At 43.3% G+C, this 17888-nt stretch overlaps 1 protein-coding gene across 1 annotated transcript; it reads left to right on the top strand.

Moving 5' to 3' along the window:
• The first annotated feature begins 22 nt into the window (after nucleotides 1-22).
• Nucleotides 23-17458, top strand: LOC115151930 (RING finger and SPRY domain-containing protein 1). The gene is made up of 15 exons (XM_029696287.1): nucleotides 23-364; nucleotides 1058-1595; nucleotides 5272-5324; nucleotides 6724-6836; nucleotides 11915-12041; nucleotides 12828-12886; nucleotides 13024-13090; nucleotides 13162-13293; nucleotides 13597-13712; nucleotides 15076-15219; nucleotides 15304-15415; nucleotides 15571-15673; nucleotides 15832-15984; nucleotides 16125-16229; nucleotides 16336-17458. The coding sequence occupies exons 2-15, from the start codon at nucleotides 1234-1236 to the stop codon at nucleotides 16430-16432; spliced, it is 1743 nt and encodes a 580-aa protein (XP_029552147.1). The 5' UTR covers nucleotides 23-364; nucleotides 1058-1233; the 3' UTR covers nucleotides 16433-17458.
• Nucleotides 17459-17888: the final 430 nt, after the last annotated feature.

Below are 17888 nucleotides of genomic sequence, written 5' to 3'. Positions count from 1 at the left end.
CCCATTCATTTGAAGACAGCTGATCGTGGGGGGGTGGGGGGGTAGCTGACGCTACGGAACTAGGCTAGTTAGTTGTCAGTACAGCCGTACACGAAATTAAATAAATGGGTTGGAGGGCGTTATACCCGATTGAATCAATAAAGAGCAGATTAAATGGGATTGTTAACAATCTAACGTTACACTAACGAGTTTGTGCTTGCAAGCTCCCCTTTTTGTTTAGTTAGCTACCTAGCTAGCTTGGCTAACGGGTAGATAGCTTGTTTAAAGTAAAAGCGTTTTTCGTAAAGCTTTTCAGGGGCCTATTCATCTTGATTATTGTCGTAACTCGTTAACTATCTGAGGACATTACCAGCTATTTTGCAAGGTAAGTAGCTAGCTCGCGAGCTATTATTTTCACGCCCATATAGAACCAACAAGCATCTCATGAGAGCAAACATTTGCTAATTTAGCTAGTTTAGCCACATTTAATGTTGTCATGTAACATGGGGGGTGTGAAAAATTGCTAATGCTAGCTATTAAGTTAGCTGGCTGTCTGACTAACAGTCAGCAGGTTAGCTTACTCATTTGGTAACGTTAAACTAATTGTAGCTAGCTACAGTTCAATAAAACATCTCTCATTATATACAATAAATAGCTTCAAGTTGGGCCAACAGCGTAACCACAGACAAAGGGTTAGCTATATACCAGTATCTTTGGTGTAACGTAAACGTTAGCTGCTAACCAGACAACTAACTCGCATTAGCAGTTTCAACATGGCTGTTGTTTTAGCTATTTTCCATTATGCTCATTATCCGTTTCAACATGGATGTTGTTACAGCCAGTCAATTTAGCCTTGGCATAAATTAGTCATAACAAGCTTATCTAACTAACGTTAGCTAGCCAGGTAAATTTGACTGAAATATAACAACTAAACTGTACCAAATAGCCGTATATAATGTTAGCTAACTAGTATATTCTGTAATATTAATCAACAACACTTGCTAGCTACATATTAATTTCTCAGTGCATTTTGTTTATCTTGAACATGTATTCTTTTCATCAATGTTATTTTACACAGGTCAGAGTTTGGAAAGTGCACGTGGACTTCCTTCCTGTATGACGATTATTGTTCACTGTAACATTGCTGATCTGTGCCACATCTCCTGGTTGCCATCCATCTGCAGAGTAGTAGCACCATGATTGACGTCCCCACCCGGATCGTCATGAGACGCCTCCACGAGTGCTCCAAATGATATGATAGTAGCTTCTTGGATTGCATTCTGTGCTAGCAGGAGCCTTGAACAGGTTTTACTGCTCTCTTTGGAGCAGCTACATTCACTACGGGTTTGGGAAAGCCTTGGGACAGCCAGAACCATGGGAAACAGCTGTGTTTGTAGAGAAGACAGTGATGTGGATGATGGATCAGTAACTCGCGGGCAGCTCAGGCGAGTTGATCACACCGCTGCTGATCACCCGGAGGCACGAAGCAGTCGGCCCCGGGACCCAGTCAGACCGCCCCGCCGTGGACGGGGACCCCATGAACCTCGCCGGAAGAAACAAAATGTGGACGGGCTGGTGCTGGACACACTTGCTGTCATCAGGACTTTAGTTGACAAGTAAGTGTTTGAAATGTAATTTCCAACCAAGCAAGTGGCCGTGGCATGCATAATACACTTTGCTTCCCTTCACAAGTGTAGTTGAATATTATGTGTCAGGACTGTAGTACAGTTTGTTCAGATTATGCACACCCTTTTGTTGGCACTTCAGGCATTAACATGGTCATTAACATGGTCGTGAGGTTTATAATTTTGTTCAATGCGTGAGTGTTTAGGTATGCATGCATGCATGTATGTATGTATGTATGTATGCATACATACACACTACTAGTCAGAAGTTTTAGAACACCCCCATTTTTCCATTTTTTTTAATTGAAATGGAAGCGGATCAAGTCCAGGTAATAACCTGAAATGTTACAAAGGTAAGCGGTAAACTGCCAGAGGTAAAAAAAGTTTGCTACCAAAAACTGAAAAATAATGTACATTTCAGAGTTATAAAAAAAAGGCATTTTTCAGGGAACAAGTAATGGGTTAACAACTTACAGCTGTTCTGCAGCAATGGAAGTGAATTGAGCCTTGATACTAACAATTCCTACAGGTGTCCCAACGTTTGTTAATTACTTACAAAAACCGTCTGTCTATATAAAAGCAGTATTGGAACAGACTGTGTTACTACACCCTCTTAAGCATTATTTGGACATTATTGTACAGCAGGAAGTACTATATTGCTATCATAATAGTGAGGAAAAGGCATTAACAAAAGGAGACACAGACCATTATAACCCCTAAAAGTGTAGTTATTTTCTTTAGAGAAATTGTAAAGAAAGCCAAGGTGTCAGTGAGTACAGTTTCCTACACCATCAAAAGGCACTTGGAAACTCTGATGGGAAGAGGTCTGGCAGACCCAAAGCCATCAGAAGACATGTTTCTGAGAGTCAACAGCTTGCGTGATAGGTGGCTCACAGGACAACAGCTTCAAGCACAGCTAAACACTGGTCGAAGTAAGCACGTCTCAGTTTCAACTGTGAAGAGAAGACTTTGAGCTGCAGGTTTGACAGCTCGAGTGGCAGTAAGAAAGCCATTGCTAAGATGGCAAAATTAGAGGCTTGCCTGGGCCATGAAGCACTGCTGGTGGACTACTCAAAATGTTAAATCTTGGGTTCATCACGCAGGGGTTTTGTATGCCGTCGAGTAGGTGAAAGGCTGGTTCCTCAGTGTGTGACACCAACTGTCAAACATGGAGGAGGATGTGTGATGGTCTGGGGCTCTTTGGCTGGATCCAGAGTCGGCACCCTGAACCAAAACAGCTACCACAGCATTGTGCAGCGCCATTCCATACCCTCTGGTGTACGCCTAGTTGGTCAGGGGTTCATCCTACAGCAAGATAATGACCCAGAACATACCTCCAGGCTATGTCACAGCTACCTTAGAAGAAAAGAACAACACGGTAGGCTTCAAATCATGGAATGGCCAGCACAGTTTCCAGACTTAAACCCCATGGAGCTGGTTTGGGATGAACTGGGCAGAAGGGTGAAAGCAAAGCAACCTACAAGTGCAACACATTTGTGGGAACTTCTGGAACAGTGTTGGGAAGAACTTTCTGAACAATATTTGATTTCCATTGTAGAAATAATTCCTTGAGTGTATTCGGCTGTTAAAACTGCAAAAGGTGACTACTTTGAGTAAAAAATGTAGATTACGTTTTGTTAAACAAAACTATTACATCATTTTTTTGGGTCCCCAATTGTTTATTTGTTCTATGATTTATTTTCAGAGTACATTAAGACATTAAAATGTGAATTTCGATTAAAAACTAGAAAAATTGAGATGCTAAAACTTTTGACCGTGTGTGTGTGTGTGTGTGTGTGTGTGTGTGTGTGTGTGTTACACACAGTACCAGTCAAAAGTTTGGACACACCTGCTCATTCAAGGGTTTGTCTTTATTTTACATTTGTAGAGTAATAGTGAAACTATTAAATAACACATGGAAATCATATAGAAACCAAGAAAGTGTTAAACAAATAAAAATATATTTTATATTTGAGATTCTTAAAAGTAGCCACTCTTTGCCTTGACAGCTTTGCACACTCTTGGCATTCTCTCAACCAGCTTCATGAGGTAGTCACCTGGAATGCATTTCAATTAAAAGTTAATTTGTGGAATTTCTTTCCCTAATGCGTTTGAGCCAATCATTTGTGTTGTGACAAGGTAAGGGTGGTATACAGAAGATAGCCCTATTTGGTAAAAAAACAAGTCCATATAATGGCAAGAACAGCTCACATAAGCAAAGAGAAATGACATCAAGCGCTTTGAAACTGGCTCTCATGAGGACTGCCACAGGAAAGGAAGACTCAGAGTTACCTCTGCTGCAGAGGATATGTTCAGTAGAGTTACCAGCCTCAGAAATTGCAGGCCAAAAAAATCCTTCACAGAGTTCAAGTAACAGACACATCTCACCATCAACTGTTCAAAGGAGACTGCGTGAATTAGGCCTTCATGGTCAAATTGCTGCAAAGAAACTACTACTAAAGGACACCAATAATAAGAAGAGACTTGCTTGGGCCAAGAAACACGAGCAATGGACATTAGACCGGTGGAAATCTGTCCTTTGGTCTGATGAGTCCAAATTTGAGATTTTTGGTTCCAGCCGACGTGTCTGTGAGACTCAGTAGGTGAGCGATCGATCTCCGCATGTGTGGTTCCCACTGTGAAGCATGTAGGAGGAGGTGTGATGGTGTGGGGGTGCTTTGTGACACTGTCTGTGATTTATTTAGAATTCAAGGCACACTTAACCGGCATGGCTACCACAGCATTCTGCAGCAATACGCCATCTCATCTGGTTTGTGCTTAGTCCCACTATCATTTGTTTTTCAGCAGGACAATGACCCAACACACCACCAGGCTGTGTAAGGGCTATTTGATCAAGAAGGAGAATGATGGAGTGCTGCATCAGATGACCTGGCCTCCACAATCACCCGAGCTCAACCCAATTGAGATGGTTTGGGATGAGTTGGACCGCAGAGTGAAGGAAAACAGCCAACAAGTGCTCAGCATATGTGGGAACTACTTCAAGACTGTTGGAAAAGTATTCCTCATAAAGCTGGATGAGAGAATGCCAAGAGTGCAAAGCTGTCATCAAGGCAAAGGGTGGCTACTTTGAAGAATCTCAAATATATTATTATTTTTTGGTTACCACATGATTCCATATGTGTTATATCATAGTTTTGACGTCTTCACTATTATTCTACAATGTAGAAAATAGTCAAAAATAAAGAAAAACCCTTGAATGAGTAGGTGTGAACTTTTGAATAGTACTGTATATTCCGGACTAATTATTTGTGTGTGTTGTTGTCTATTACTGCACTGCTGGAGCTAGAAACATAAGGATTGCACCTGTGATAAGAGCAGAAAAATATGTGTATGCAACCAATAAGATTGGATTTGATGATGGATTTGAAGACAGATTCTCCTCTGGGGTTATCCAGGAGGGGTTCCCCAGGGATCAGTATGACTGCTGTTAGTGGTCAGATTTACAGGCAGGGTGAGGGAGGCCGATGGGCCAGTCTCGCTCGCAGACAAAACGACAACAGTCGCACGCCCATCCATCACACTGCTCCACTCTCTCTGCCTTCGACTTGTCATCTGAATTTCTTAACTGCTTAGACCAGACATAACAATGATTGAACTTCATTGTCACAAGAGTCTCTGTTCACCATCACATTTTGCTTTTTTTCAGTGACCAAGAGCCTCCCTACTCCATGATCACGCTGCATGAGATGGCAGAAACGGGTAAGACAGATGTACTTATGATTGCTCATATACAGTACCATGATGTAATACATGGATTTCAGACCAGATTTCTTAAGAAAGATACTGTCATTTTCTTCAGTAAGAGGAACTCTGTCCTCTGATGCTTCATTCTCCTCTGTGTCAAATTAAATAATTAGTGAGTCCTCTTGTCAGCTGTAACCTACGGATATCGATGACTAGTGGATCTTAAGGTTGTTCAAGGCTCTTCTAGCCGACATAATGATGCTTATGCTGGCTGCCCAGTCACTCTGTCCTCAGGCCATAATGTGCCTTTCTGCCTGCCTATTAGTCAATCTCATCTGATCCTTCAGCTAGAATGTGTTCATTCTACATTAATGAGCCTTTTATTTTTTATTTAACCTTTCATTTAACTAGGCAAGTCAGTTTAGAACAAATTGTTATTTATGATGGCCTACCAAAAGGCAAAAGGCCAGCTGTGGGGATGGGGGCTGGGATTAAAAAGAAGTCAAATAAGTCAAGTAAAACACACATCACGACAAGAGAGACAACACTACATAAAGAGAGCCCGAAAAGCCTTGTTTGTAACCTTTTACTATTCCCCGTTTAGGCTATTCATTTTGAGAACAAGACCCATGATTCCAGAGCATTATGTTAGTGAGTGGCAGGTCTGAGCCTTTCTTTGGCTGGTATCTAAGAGGTGGATTTAGCACGGCCTAACTGGGTCTTAACTACTGTATCCTGCCCGCCAGCATGTCTCGTCCCCTCTCATTGCCACAACTGTGTGCTGTTTACTTAATAAGTGCATCTCTTCCTTTGATGGTTGAGAGTTGTAGGTTTGGTGCAAGGCAGTCAGGTGTTGCCTCTCCACTATGGAAAGGGAAGAATGGAGTTATTCCTGGCCCTTATCAGGGATAGGAGTGGGGTAGCTGGTGGTGGGATATAAAGGTTCACTAGTATTTTATTCACCACCGTATTTTAGCTTTTCTTATGTTCATCAATGATGTTGTGGATATCTGTAAAAGACATCTATCTGCCTTATGTGCTGCTGTTGCCGCAGAGGGAAATACACAGTAGGTTGCATAGTCTGATCACAGGGAAAGGTTAGAAATGAGTCAATTCTTTTGAATTGAGGATGGCCAGGAGGAAGAGAAACCCCAAACAATTCCTCACTTTCAACAGAATTCAACCGTAAATGAGTTTCGGTTTCTGGCCAGTTGAGTGATGATGCACAAGAAAGCCCCCAAGCAGACATGCTTAAACAACCTCAAAGACCGCATATCTGCATCAAGTGTGATGACTAACTACAAACAGCAAGGGGGCTGTTAATTACCAGTTTTGCTCTCCCCTGCTAACCTCCACTCCCTCCCCTGCTAACCTCCACTCCCTCCCCTGCTAACCTCCACTGTGCTACCCTAAGATGACGGCTGGTTGGAGGTGGTCCAGTCTCTGATCCGGGTGATACCACTGGATGACCCATTGGGACCAGCTGTGATCACCCTACTGCTTGACGAGTGCCCACTGCCCACAAAAGTAAGTACTAGTTACTATATGGGTCTCTAGGGCCTGATAAAATCTGCGTTCTGGAAAACGTGGAGAAAATCCAGACATTTTAAAAAGGAATTCAACAATGTTCAAAAATGTATTGAAATGTAGTAAATCAACTAAATGTATTAAAGTTATTAGAAAATGTATTCATTTGCCCACGATTTTCATAAGACAAACAAGTCATTTGTTTTTTCCCTAAAACGTTCCTTGTATTTTTTGCCCCCTTTTTCTCCCCAATTTCGTGATATCCAATTACGATCTTGTTTCATCACTGCAACTCCCCAACGGGATCGGGAGAGGCGAAGGTCGAGTCATGCGCCCTCTGAAACATGACTCGCCAAACCGCGCTTCTTAACACACGCTCACTTAAACCGGAAGCCAGCCACACCAATGTCTCGGAGGAAACACTTGTGGTGGGCCTGCAGGCGCCCAGCCCGCCACAAGGAGTCGCTAGAGCGTAATGAGCCAGGTAGAGCCCCCTCCCCCGGCCTAACCTGGACGACACTGAGCCAATTGTGCACCGCCCTATGGGACTCCCAGTCACGGATGGTTGTGACACAGCCTGGGATCGAACCCGGGTCTGTAGTGCTTTAGACCGCTGCACCACTCGGGAGTTCTCCCTAAAACTTTCTGAAGAGGCAACGGCACAGGAATGCCCCTCTGTGTGTGTTTGTCTACCATTTTGTGTAGCCGTTAGCTATGATGCTAATGTAATGACAACCGTACTGGCGGACCTATCATTAGGCAGACGAGGCAATTGCCTTCGGCCTCACATCATCAAGGGGCCTCATGAGCTGGGCATAAAAAATGTAATAATAATTTATCCGCTTGATGCTCACCAAGCTCTGCTCGAGGTATAATAAATGCAAAAAAAATCCCCATGTTAAGCTAGAGATGTTTTTTTTGCATGGGCTGCGTCTCTATCCACCGCATTAGCCGATGTCGGTCTTCCGGAATCCACGGTGGAAGGTGGCAGTGCTACAGCACTGTTTGTCAGACCTGGAGACGTCTCAAAAATGAATCTGTCTTCTCATGGAAACGTCTGTAGCGTCCAAACGGTTTGGCCTACGAATTAATATTACCCCTCTATTGAAAGATGAGACTGTCACGGGGACTCTGAAGGTAACCTGGAACTGGGACGAAAAAATTCATGGAATTTATAGTCAAATGTATACAGGTAATTCCACAGTAAAAAAAATAAAATAAAATATCCTGAGCTTTCTCTTATCTCTTAGATATAGGACAGACACTTCAAAACAGACTTCCTTTAAAAAAAACAAAAAAACATTTACTATCTGTTTTTCCGTGTATGAATCTGTTATTCAATGTGTCTATAGGCTAATAGCAGTAAGGCCAAACTCAATGTTTCTTCATGTTTCCTTTACACAGGGGTCCTAAAATTCCAAATCAAATACCTAAGTTATCCTTGGTATGACCATCTTATAAAAAATTGCGTATGTTAGTTTAGTAGTCGTCTCATGTCAGCAATGCCATACCTAAAAATCATGTTGCTGTCACGCCTCTCTTGGAGCTCTGGAGGATTTTGTATTGTAAAAATGGTTTGAATGGTTCGCTGGCTGCAGCGGCAAAATTTGGATTGGATGTTCCATTTCAAGAACCCTCCCCCCACATGCCTGTTGTTGCTACATGTTATGTTCATCGCTGTTTTCAGATCGGGAAGGACACATTTCGCAGAGTGGTTCCGTATGCTAGTTTGCAACATTGCATTCTGTTGTGAGGTGTCCTCTATACACAATCGACATACATCAACCTATTTTGATGGGGTTTTAATCAGCGATTTCCTGACCATCCTTACCATAGACTGTAAAAATAATCATCACACACTGTTGCACCTAAGACACTAATCTAGTGAGAACTATTGGAGCACCACCTGCTTTCTGGCCAAAAAGAGTGTGGCAATGAATCAGATACATGTTCTACATATACTTAGTTTACAAAACATTAGGAACACCTTCCTAATAATGCTTTGCACCCCTTTTGCCCTCATAACAGCCTCAATTCATCGGGTCATGGACTCTATAAGTTGTCAAGCGTTCCACAGTGGTGCTGGCTCATGTTGACTCCAATGCTTCACACAGTTGTCTGAAGTTGGCTGGATGTCCTTTAGGTGGTGGACTATTATTGATACACACGGGAAACTGTTGTGTGAAAAACCCTGCACTGTTCCAGTTCTTGACACACTCAAACCGGTGTGCCTGGCACCTACTACCATACAGTGCCTTGCAAAAGTATTCATCCCCCTTGGCGTTTTTCCTATTTTGTTGCGTTACAACCTGTCATTTAAATGTGATATTTATTTGGATTTCATGTAATTGACGTACACAAAATAGTCCAAATTGGTGAAGTGAAATGAAAAAAATAACTTGTTTCAAAAAATAAAAAGCGGAAAGTGCTGCGTGCATATGTATTCAACCCCTCTGCTATGAACTCCCCTAAAAAAGATCTGGTGCAAAAAATTACCTTCACAAGTCACATAATTAGTTCGATTGCACACAGGTGGACTTTATTTAAGTGTCACATGAACTGTCACATGATCTCAGTATACATACACCTGTTCTGAAAGGCCCCAGAGTCTGCAACACCACTAAGCAAGGGGCATCACCAAGCAAGTGGCACCATGAAGACCAAGGAACTCTGCAAACAGGTCAGGGACAAAGTTGTGGAGAAGTACAGATCAGGGTTGGGTTATAAAAAAATATCAAACTTTGAACGTCCCACAGAGCATCATTAAATTCATTATTAAAAAATGGAAAGAATATGGCACCACAACAAACCTGCCAAGAGAGGACCGCCCACCAAAACTCACGGACCAGGCAAGGAGGGCATTAATCAGAGAGGTAATAAAGAGACCAAAGATAACCCTGAAGGAGCTGCAAAGCTCCACAGCGGAGATTGGAGTATCTGTCCATAGGACCACTTTAAGCCGTACAGTCCACAGAGCTGGGCTTTACTGAAGAGTGGCCAGAAAAAAGCCCTTGCTTAAAGAAAAAAATAAGCAAACACGTTTGGTGTTCGCCAAAACGTGTGTGGGAGACTCCCCAAACATATGGAAGAAGGTACTCTGGTCAGATGAGACACAAATGTAGCTTTTTGGCCATCAAGGAAAACGCTATGTCTGGCGCAAACCCAACACCAACTCCTTACCCCCCCCCGAGAACACCATCCCCACAGTGAAGCATGGTGGTGGCAGCATCATGCTGTGGGGATGTCTTTCATCGGCAGGGACTGGGAAACTGGTCAGAATTGAAGGAATGATGGATGGCGCTAAATACAGGGAAATTCTTGAGGGAAACCTGTTTCAGTCTTCCAGAGATTTGAGACTGGGACGGAGGTTCACCTTCCAGCAGGACAATGACCATAAGCATACTGCTAAAGCAACACTCGAGTGGTTTAAGGGGAAACATACTGCAATCATCTGTGGTATGATTGCAGTACATCAGTGGAACCCATCCAACTTGAAGGAGCTGAAGCAGTTTTGCCTTGAAGAATGGGCAAAAATCCCAGTGGCTAGATGTGCCAAGCTTTTAGAGACATACTCCAAGAGACTTATAGCTGTAATTGCTGCATAAGGTGGCTCTACAAAATATTGACTTTGGGGGGGTGAATAGTTATGCTTCAGTTTTTTTTGTCTTATTTCTTGTTTGTTTCACAATAAAAAAATATTTAGCATCTTCAAAGTGGTAGGCATGTTGTGTAAATCAAATGATACAAACCCCCCCAAAAAATCTATTTTAATTCCAGGTTGTTAGGCAACAAAATAGGAAAAATGCCAAGGGGGGTGAATACTTTCGCAAGCCACTTAATCTTCTGTCTTGTCCATTCACCCTCTGAATGGCAGACATGCACAATCCATGTCTCAATTGTCTCAAGGCTTAAGTGCTTCTTTAACCTTTCTCACATTCATCTACACTGATTTGAAGTGGATTTAACAGGTGACATCAATAAGGGATCATAGCTTTCACCTGGTCAGTCTATGTCATGGAAAGAGCAGTGTTTTGTAATGTTTTGTACCCTCAGTGTATAGTAAGACAGAGGGGTGCTGTTTTGCTCGCTCAGGTACTTTCTCCAGTGAGAGTTTTTGCTGGAAAGTTGGTGAGTGCGCTGTTCAGATGCTGGAATTATTTTGGATAAACGTGCAGTCGTAACCTACTTTTTGAAGTGATTTGTTTTGACAATCCGATGAAAACATGACTGGTTGTGTACATGGCACATTAAAAGGGTAATACATTTTTACAGTTAAAGTACGTCTTTACTATTAAACTTAGGAGGGGGGGAGCATTGCATTCACATGAGCGCTACAGAAACATCACTAACAAACGACGGTCTCTGGCTGGTGCGCAGTTGGATTAAAGGGTAAATACTTATATTTTTTCCAGACCTCTAAAGAGGTCTCCGGATGTGGTATAATCATTGTTGTGGACTTAGAACATCCAATTTAGTTTTTCTATAAACTAAGTGTGATTTTGAGCGAAAACCTGAAAAGAATTGGAAAAACAGATACCTGGAAAAACAGGAGATAACGGAATTTTGGGGAAAACAACTAAATGGAATTCTGTTTTTTATTTTATTTTTTTACAGATTTTATAGGGTCCTACCTGTAATGTCGCTACGATTCATCTTCCTTGCCTAATGCCTACACAGTACTCTAATTCAAAGCGCAAATTCCAAATGCATGATTGTCCACTCCTACGCACTCCTTGAGAGCGGCTGATCACAACACGCCAATCTTATTGTCAAGTACAAGGTTTTTCTGCCAACTTTTTGTTTATTTCTCTGCTTTGAGTCAGCACTGTACTTTTTGTCTCTTAAAGATTCTTCTTTTGAAAAAGAAAATCCCACAGTCTTGGCTCAGAATTTTTACTCTGTATTGAGAGGGATTCAGTGTTTTTGTTTATCTAGTCAGTGTATCCTTTTGCTTTCCCCGTTTTATTCCATATAGGCTTACAGAGAAAGTGGGTATTAAGTAGATTTGAACATTGCCGATCTAAAGGTTTTTCTGTGTTGGGCTTTCATAACAGTGCTTGTTTCCCTTACTTTGTTAGGACGCTCTACAGAAGCTGTCCGGGATGCTGAGCCTGAGTTCCACTGTGGCCCGCCAGGATGCTGTCATCCCTTCCAAGCACCGCAACACGACAGCTGTACTGGGCTGCCTGGCTGAGAAACTGGCTGGTGAGTGTAGATGCAACCTGATCTCCCTCATTCTCTTACACACACACCAACTCACAGAATGTACAATGTGAATATGTATGAAAATGCTCCAGGTTATTTGACCCTAGCTGCTCAACCAGTTTTTAGCATATCAAGTGGTCAGTGTGAACTGAAAGCGCTGATCCTGCAGGTTTGAGTTGGCCTGTCATGACATGGCCAAAGTGCTCTGACAGCTCTGCTGAGCCTGCAGCACTGGGCTGCGGAGGTTGGTCAGGGTGAAACGATTCAGTCTGTCTGACATGCCCAACAGGGGTTGCCTCTACTAATCAATGTAGGGACGGCAGGTAACCTAGTGGTTAGAGCGTTGGGCCAGTAACCGAAAGGTTGCTGGATCGAATCCCTGAGCTGACAAGGTAAAAATCTGTCATTCTGCCCCTGAACAAGGCAGTTTAAAAAATAAAATATTTCACCTTTATTTAACCAGGTAGGCCAGTTGAGAACAAGTTCTCATTTTCAACTGCGACTTGGCCAAGATAAAGCAAAGCAGTGCGGCAAAAACACAGAGTTGTTAACCCACAACACAGCTAACCCTCTGTTCCTAGGCCATCATTGTAAATAAGAATTTGTTCTTAACTGTCTTGCCTAGTTAAATAAAAAATGTCTGTTTTGTATACAACCCAAACTGTGAACTACACCTTTTCTTTCTCTGGAAGATCTGAGGTAATCTTGGTGCAATCCTGTGCTTTTACTGTGGCCCTGAGCATTGTTTCTCCTCCTAACGCCCACTCTGCATGTCTCATCTCTCAGGTCCAGCGAGCATTGGACTCCTGAGCCCTGGAACCCTGGAGTACCTGCTGGAGAGCCTGGTGAGAGAACACACAGATCTAGAAGATCATAAATTCTGTTACAAGCTGTCAATAGTCATGTACTTGGGTTGCATGTTGTTTTTCTGTAGAATGAGGATGCGACCTTGTCTAATTTATCTGTCAATCTCTGTTCCCAGAGTTCTGAGGCCCATCCTACTGTTATGCTCTTTGCCCTCATAGCCTTGGAGAAGTTCTCACAGACCAGTAAGTTTGTCCCCATCTCCTGTACATTGGCCATGAAACAGACAACTAACTGTCATATTTCACTGTTGCAGGTGAGAACAAGCTAACGGTGTCCGAGTCGTGTATAGGTGACCGGCTGGGGATTCTGGAATCGTGGGCTGACCACACAGACTACCTGAAGCGCCAAGTCGGCTTCTGTTCCCAATGGAGCCTGGATAACCTCTGTGAGTAGTAGACTACGTCATGTTAGTGAGAACAGTTCTCATCCACATTTCCCCACACAACAGACAGTGCTCTTGGCTTTAGCAGCAGTCCATTGTTCCTTGTGTGAAGAGGCTTTAAGCTCCTTGCAGGGTGTGATGTGCCTTCAGAATATGCACTTAACAGCACAGTTGAGTTTGGTTGAAGAGACAGAGGAGACTTTTCACGTGTGTGTGTGTGTGTGTGTGTGTGTGTGTGTGTGTGTGTGTGTGTGTGTGTGTGTGTGTGTGTGTGTGAGACTGACTTATACCATTCCCTCTCCTCAGTCCTGAAAGATGGTCGTCAGTTCACCTATGAGAAGGTGAACCTGAGCAACATCAATGCCATGCTGAACAGCAACGACGTCAGCGAGTATCTTAAGATCTCTCCTAGTGGACTCGAGGTGAGGGGCGTCTATGTAGAAGGGCCGGGACAATACCAGTATCTCAATACTCGTTAGTATCATGGCAAGGAAACTAAACATGAAGCAGATGTAACTTCTTTAGGAAAACAGCCCTGATGTTGGAAACAAACATTATGTTCTCATCCAGGTATTTATTTTCCTAGCTATAGCACAATATTTTACATACAGCAGGTTTTAAAGGACCAAAGAGTTTGTTCTGCTTCGTGTTTTCATTTTTGCCATGGAAAGAATATTGTGATACTGGTATTGTCCCAGCCTTACTATGTAACAAGCCTAACAGAGCAGTGGTCTTGTGACTAGAATGATCCAAACTCAACTTTCTGTAGGGGCACTGTGTTGCACACATAAATAATGATTGTACTATATGTTCCAGTCATGGGGAAGGCCAGCATTACACTGTAGCCAGTTTATTAGGTACACCCATCTAGTACCAGGTCAGACCAGCCTTTGCCTCCAGAACAGCCTAAATTCTTTGGGGCATGGATTCTTCAAGGTGTCGCTTTCAGGCGTTGCTCGATTGGTATCAAGGGAACTAATGTGTGCCAGGAAAACATTACCCACACCATCGCCACCAGCCTGTACCGTTGACACAAGGAAGGATGGGGCCATGGACTCATGCTGCTTACTCCAAATCCTAGCTCTGCTATCAGCAGGATGCAACAAGAACCGGGATTCATCGCAATGTTTTTCACTCCTCAATTGTCCAGTGTTGGTGATCACGGGCCCACTGGAGCCACTTCTTCTTGTTTTTAACTGATAGGAGTGGAACCCAGTGTGGTCGTCTGCTGCAATAGCCCATCCATGACAAGGACCAACGTGTTGTGTGTTCTGAGATGCCGTTCTGCACACCACTGCTGTACTGTGCTGTTATTTGCCTATTTGTGTCCCGTCTGTTAGTTTGCACGATTCTTGCCATTCTTTTGACCCCTCTCATCAACGAGCTGTTTTCGCCCACAGAACTGCCGCTGACTGGATATTATTTGTTTGTTGCACCATTATCGGTAAACCATAGACGCTGTTGTGTGTGTGAAAAGCCCAGAAGGCCGGCCGTTTCTGAGATGCTGGATCCGGCGCGCCAGGACCTGATTAATCATACCACGCAACGCTCAAAGTCGCGTAGGTCACTCGTTTTGCCCATTCTAACGTTCAATCGAACAGTAACTGAATGCCTCATTGCCTGTCTGCCTGCTTTATATAGCAAGCCACGACCACGTGACTCACTGTCTGTAGGAGCGATCCATTTTCGTCAACGGGGGGTGTACCTAATAAACTGTGTACACTGATGGGTATAATGCTTGTGTTCCATAGAGATAACAGATCTGCCCTTTTCTCCCCTCCCAAGGCGCGCTGCGACGCGTCCTCCTTCGAAAGTGTCCGCTGTACCTTCTGTGTGGACTCAGGCGTGTGGTACTATGAGGTCACTGTGGTCACCTCAGGGGTCATGCAGATTGGCTGGGCCACCAAGGATAGCAAGTTCCTCAACCATGTAAGTGTTCACATTCTTTACTGATACACACAGCAATCAGTGTTTATTCATGCTAGACTGAATGCCATAATGTGTGTGTTTCAGGAGGGCTATGGGATAGGAGATGATGAATATTCATGTGCATATGATGGCTGCAGGCAGCTAATCTGGTACAATGCTCGCAGTAAGCCACACTCCCACCCCTGCTGGAAAGAGGGTAAGTTCAACCCGAACTCAATACAGGATTCATGTAGCTCAGAGGCAGTCTGTAATGGGAGATGACTGTCAGGACCTCAGCTTACACACATTTGTTACTGAGCTACTGGCCCTTACAAGCCTATGCTTAAGCTTTACACTCTTGTTGATCTGTAGGAGATGTCATCGGTTTCCTACTGGACCTCGGTAAGAAGCAGATGCTTTTCTACCTGAATGGACATGAACTCCCCCCAGAGAAGCAGGTGTTCTCCTCAGCAACGTGAGTATACACTCCCTACTCTGCTCGCTCCCTTCTATGGACATAATCCACCCCACACAAGTATTCACATGCTGTACATTTCAGTAACTCACTGCCACATCCAATGTCCTCCCTATTCTTCCACTTACCTTAGTCTCTCTACTTCATCTCTTTCTCAGGTCTGGCTTCTTTGCAGCAGCAAGTTTCATGTCCTACCAACAATGTGAGTTTAACTTTGGGGCGAAGCCCTTCCGCCACCCCCCGTCTGTTAAGTTCAGCACCTTCAATGAATTTGCCTCGCTGGCATCTGATGAGAAGATTATCCTTCCCAGGTAAGTCTGAGGTAATGGAGCCTTGAGGGAAATGGTTAGGCTCTAAATGATCACTCTAGTTGAACAACTGCACATTACAACTGCACATTATGTGAACTCCTATGTAGCTTTTCATGACTGTGCTTGTGTGTTTCCCTCAGACACCGGCGCCTGGCCCTGCTGAAGCAGGTGAGCATCAGAGACAACTGCTGCACCCTCTGCTGTGACCAGATGGCCGATACGGAGCTGAGACCCTGCGGACACAGGTACAACAACTTCCCTCTCTTTTTCACCACTTGTACCTATCTAGCCATTTGCCTATTTGTTACAGCTCCTTACATGGCCTCTGTGTGTTTGTGTCTGTCTCCTTAGTGGGATGTGTATGGAGTGTGCCTTACAGTTGGAGACATGCCCGCTGTGTCGCCAGGACATTCAGACACGTGTCAGACTCATCTCACACGTGTCCTGACACATCACCTCCAAACCAGGACATGAACACTCCTCCCCAACCCTCCCCTCCTCCAATCCCAACCAATAGGACAATGGGGCTGTGCTAGGATTTGTGATCGGACTCTGGGCCTAATTTGAGGACGGAGTGATGGGACCTGACGAAGACCCCCAGGAGAGAGACTGTGTAGGGAGAATAGAACAAGGAGGGGTAACCTTTTCTTCATCTGCACTCCATGGAGCGTTCTCTCTGTGAGGAGATGGGCCCTACACCCGTCTGAGAGCAAGAAAGTGCTGGGAGAGTGAGAGGGCAGGAAGGCACTTTTGAGATATTAGCAGGCAGCAGCATTTCCAGAATTGCCTCATCAATCTTAATGTCATAAACTCATACAGTATCTGCACATGGATCTGCCTAATGTTCCCTCAGGCTCTGGTCAATGTGTCCTGTGTATCTCTGCTCAAACGTTTTAAATGTATCTGTGATTCTCTTGTTTTCTGACTAAACGTAAAGGCACAACAACAAAAAGACTATGTTAACTCCCTGCTCAAACATACAATACCAACTGAGCACAGATTTGTCTATTACTCTCCATCTCTCGCGCTCTCCTTTACTTGAAGCATTTCTGAGTTGATTGAATAATCATTCTGTTATAAATGAGATTGCAAAATTAACAAAAGAACTCAAAGTATCATATTTGTGTACGTACAATTAAAACTAAATTAAGTTTTTGAAATCACAGCTAATTGGGATAGTTTTGATTCCCAGGATAGCCTGAAGTGGTTTTGGAAAATCATTCAGAATCAGAGTATGTTGTCAGAAGATATCAGACATCTCTGTTAGTATGAATGACTACATCTGGTCACAGTGCAAATTTGGAGGGCCAATTGTCTCCATTCCAGAAAATGAGTCATGGAAGAAATTAAGAAATGGTATCTTAACGTCTTTAATGGAGTAGCCCCAGGGGTCCCAAAGATGTGGTTTACTGATTGATCATTGTTTTCTGAATTGTGATATTTGTAATAATAAATGTATTCAAGTAACTGTCCAGTGTTTCCAGATTTCTATGAAATATGACCTATAATTAAAAACAATGAGTGAAATAGTTTTCCTTCCAAAAAATGTTAAGTAATGATCTTAAAAAGCAGCTTTTTTGTGTGTTGGAATGCTGTGGGAGTACCCCAACAACAGAATGGTGTGGGTGTAAACAGGTCATTAAAACTATTCATGGGAGCTCATCCCCATCAAGCGTTTCTGAAACAGTCGGGTTTGTGTTTTTTCTCCATGTTTACTTTGACTACAAATAAGATTATAGGATGTTATAACATTATCTGGGTATGAGTTACAATATGAACTTTTAAAAGTGAGATTTTCACTGGACAGTTACTTTAATGTTATATTGTTGCTTGTCAAAGATGCCATTATTATTGACGTGATTTAGCCATGGGCTACATTCACAACTAAACCCATCAGTCAGAAT

The sequence above is a fragment of the Salmo trutta genome, chromosome 17, assembly GCF_901001165.1.
Source record: "Salmo trutta chromosome 17, fSalTru1.1, whole genome shotgun sequence".
Lineage (NCBI taxonomy): Eukaryota > Metazoa > Chordata > Actinopteri > Salmoniformes > Salmonidae > Salmo > Salmo trutta.
The sequence above is the reverse complement of the archived record's forward strand: the minus strand, read 5'-3'. Positions and strand labels throughout refer to the sequence as shown.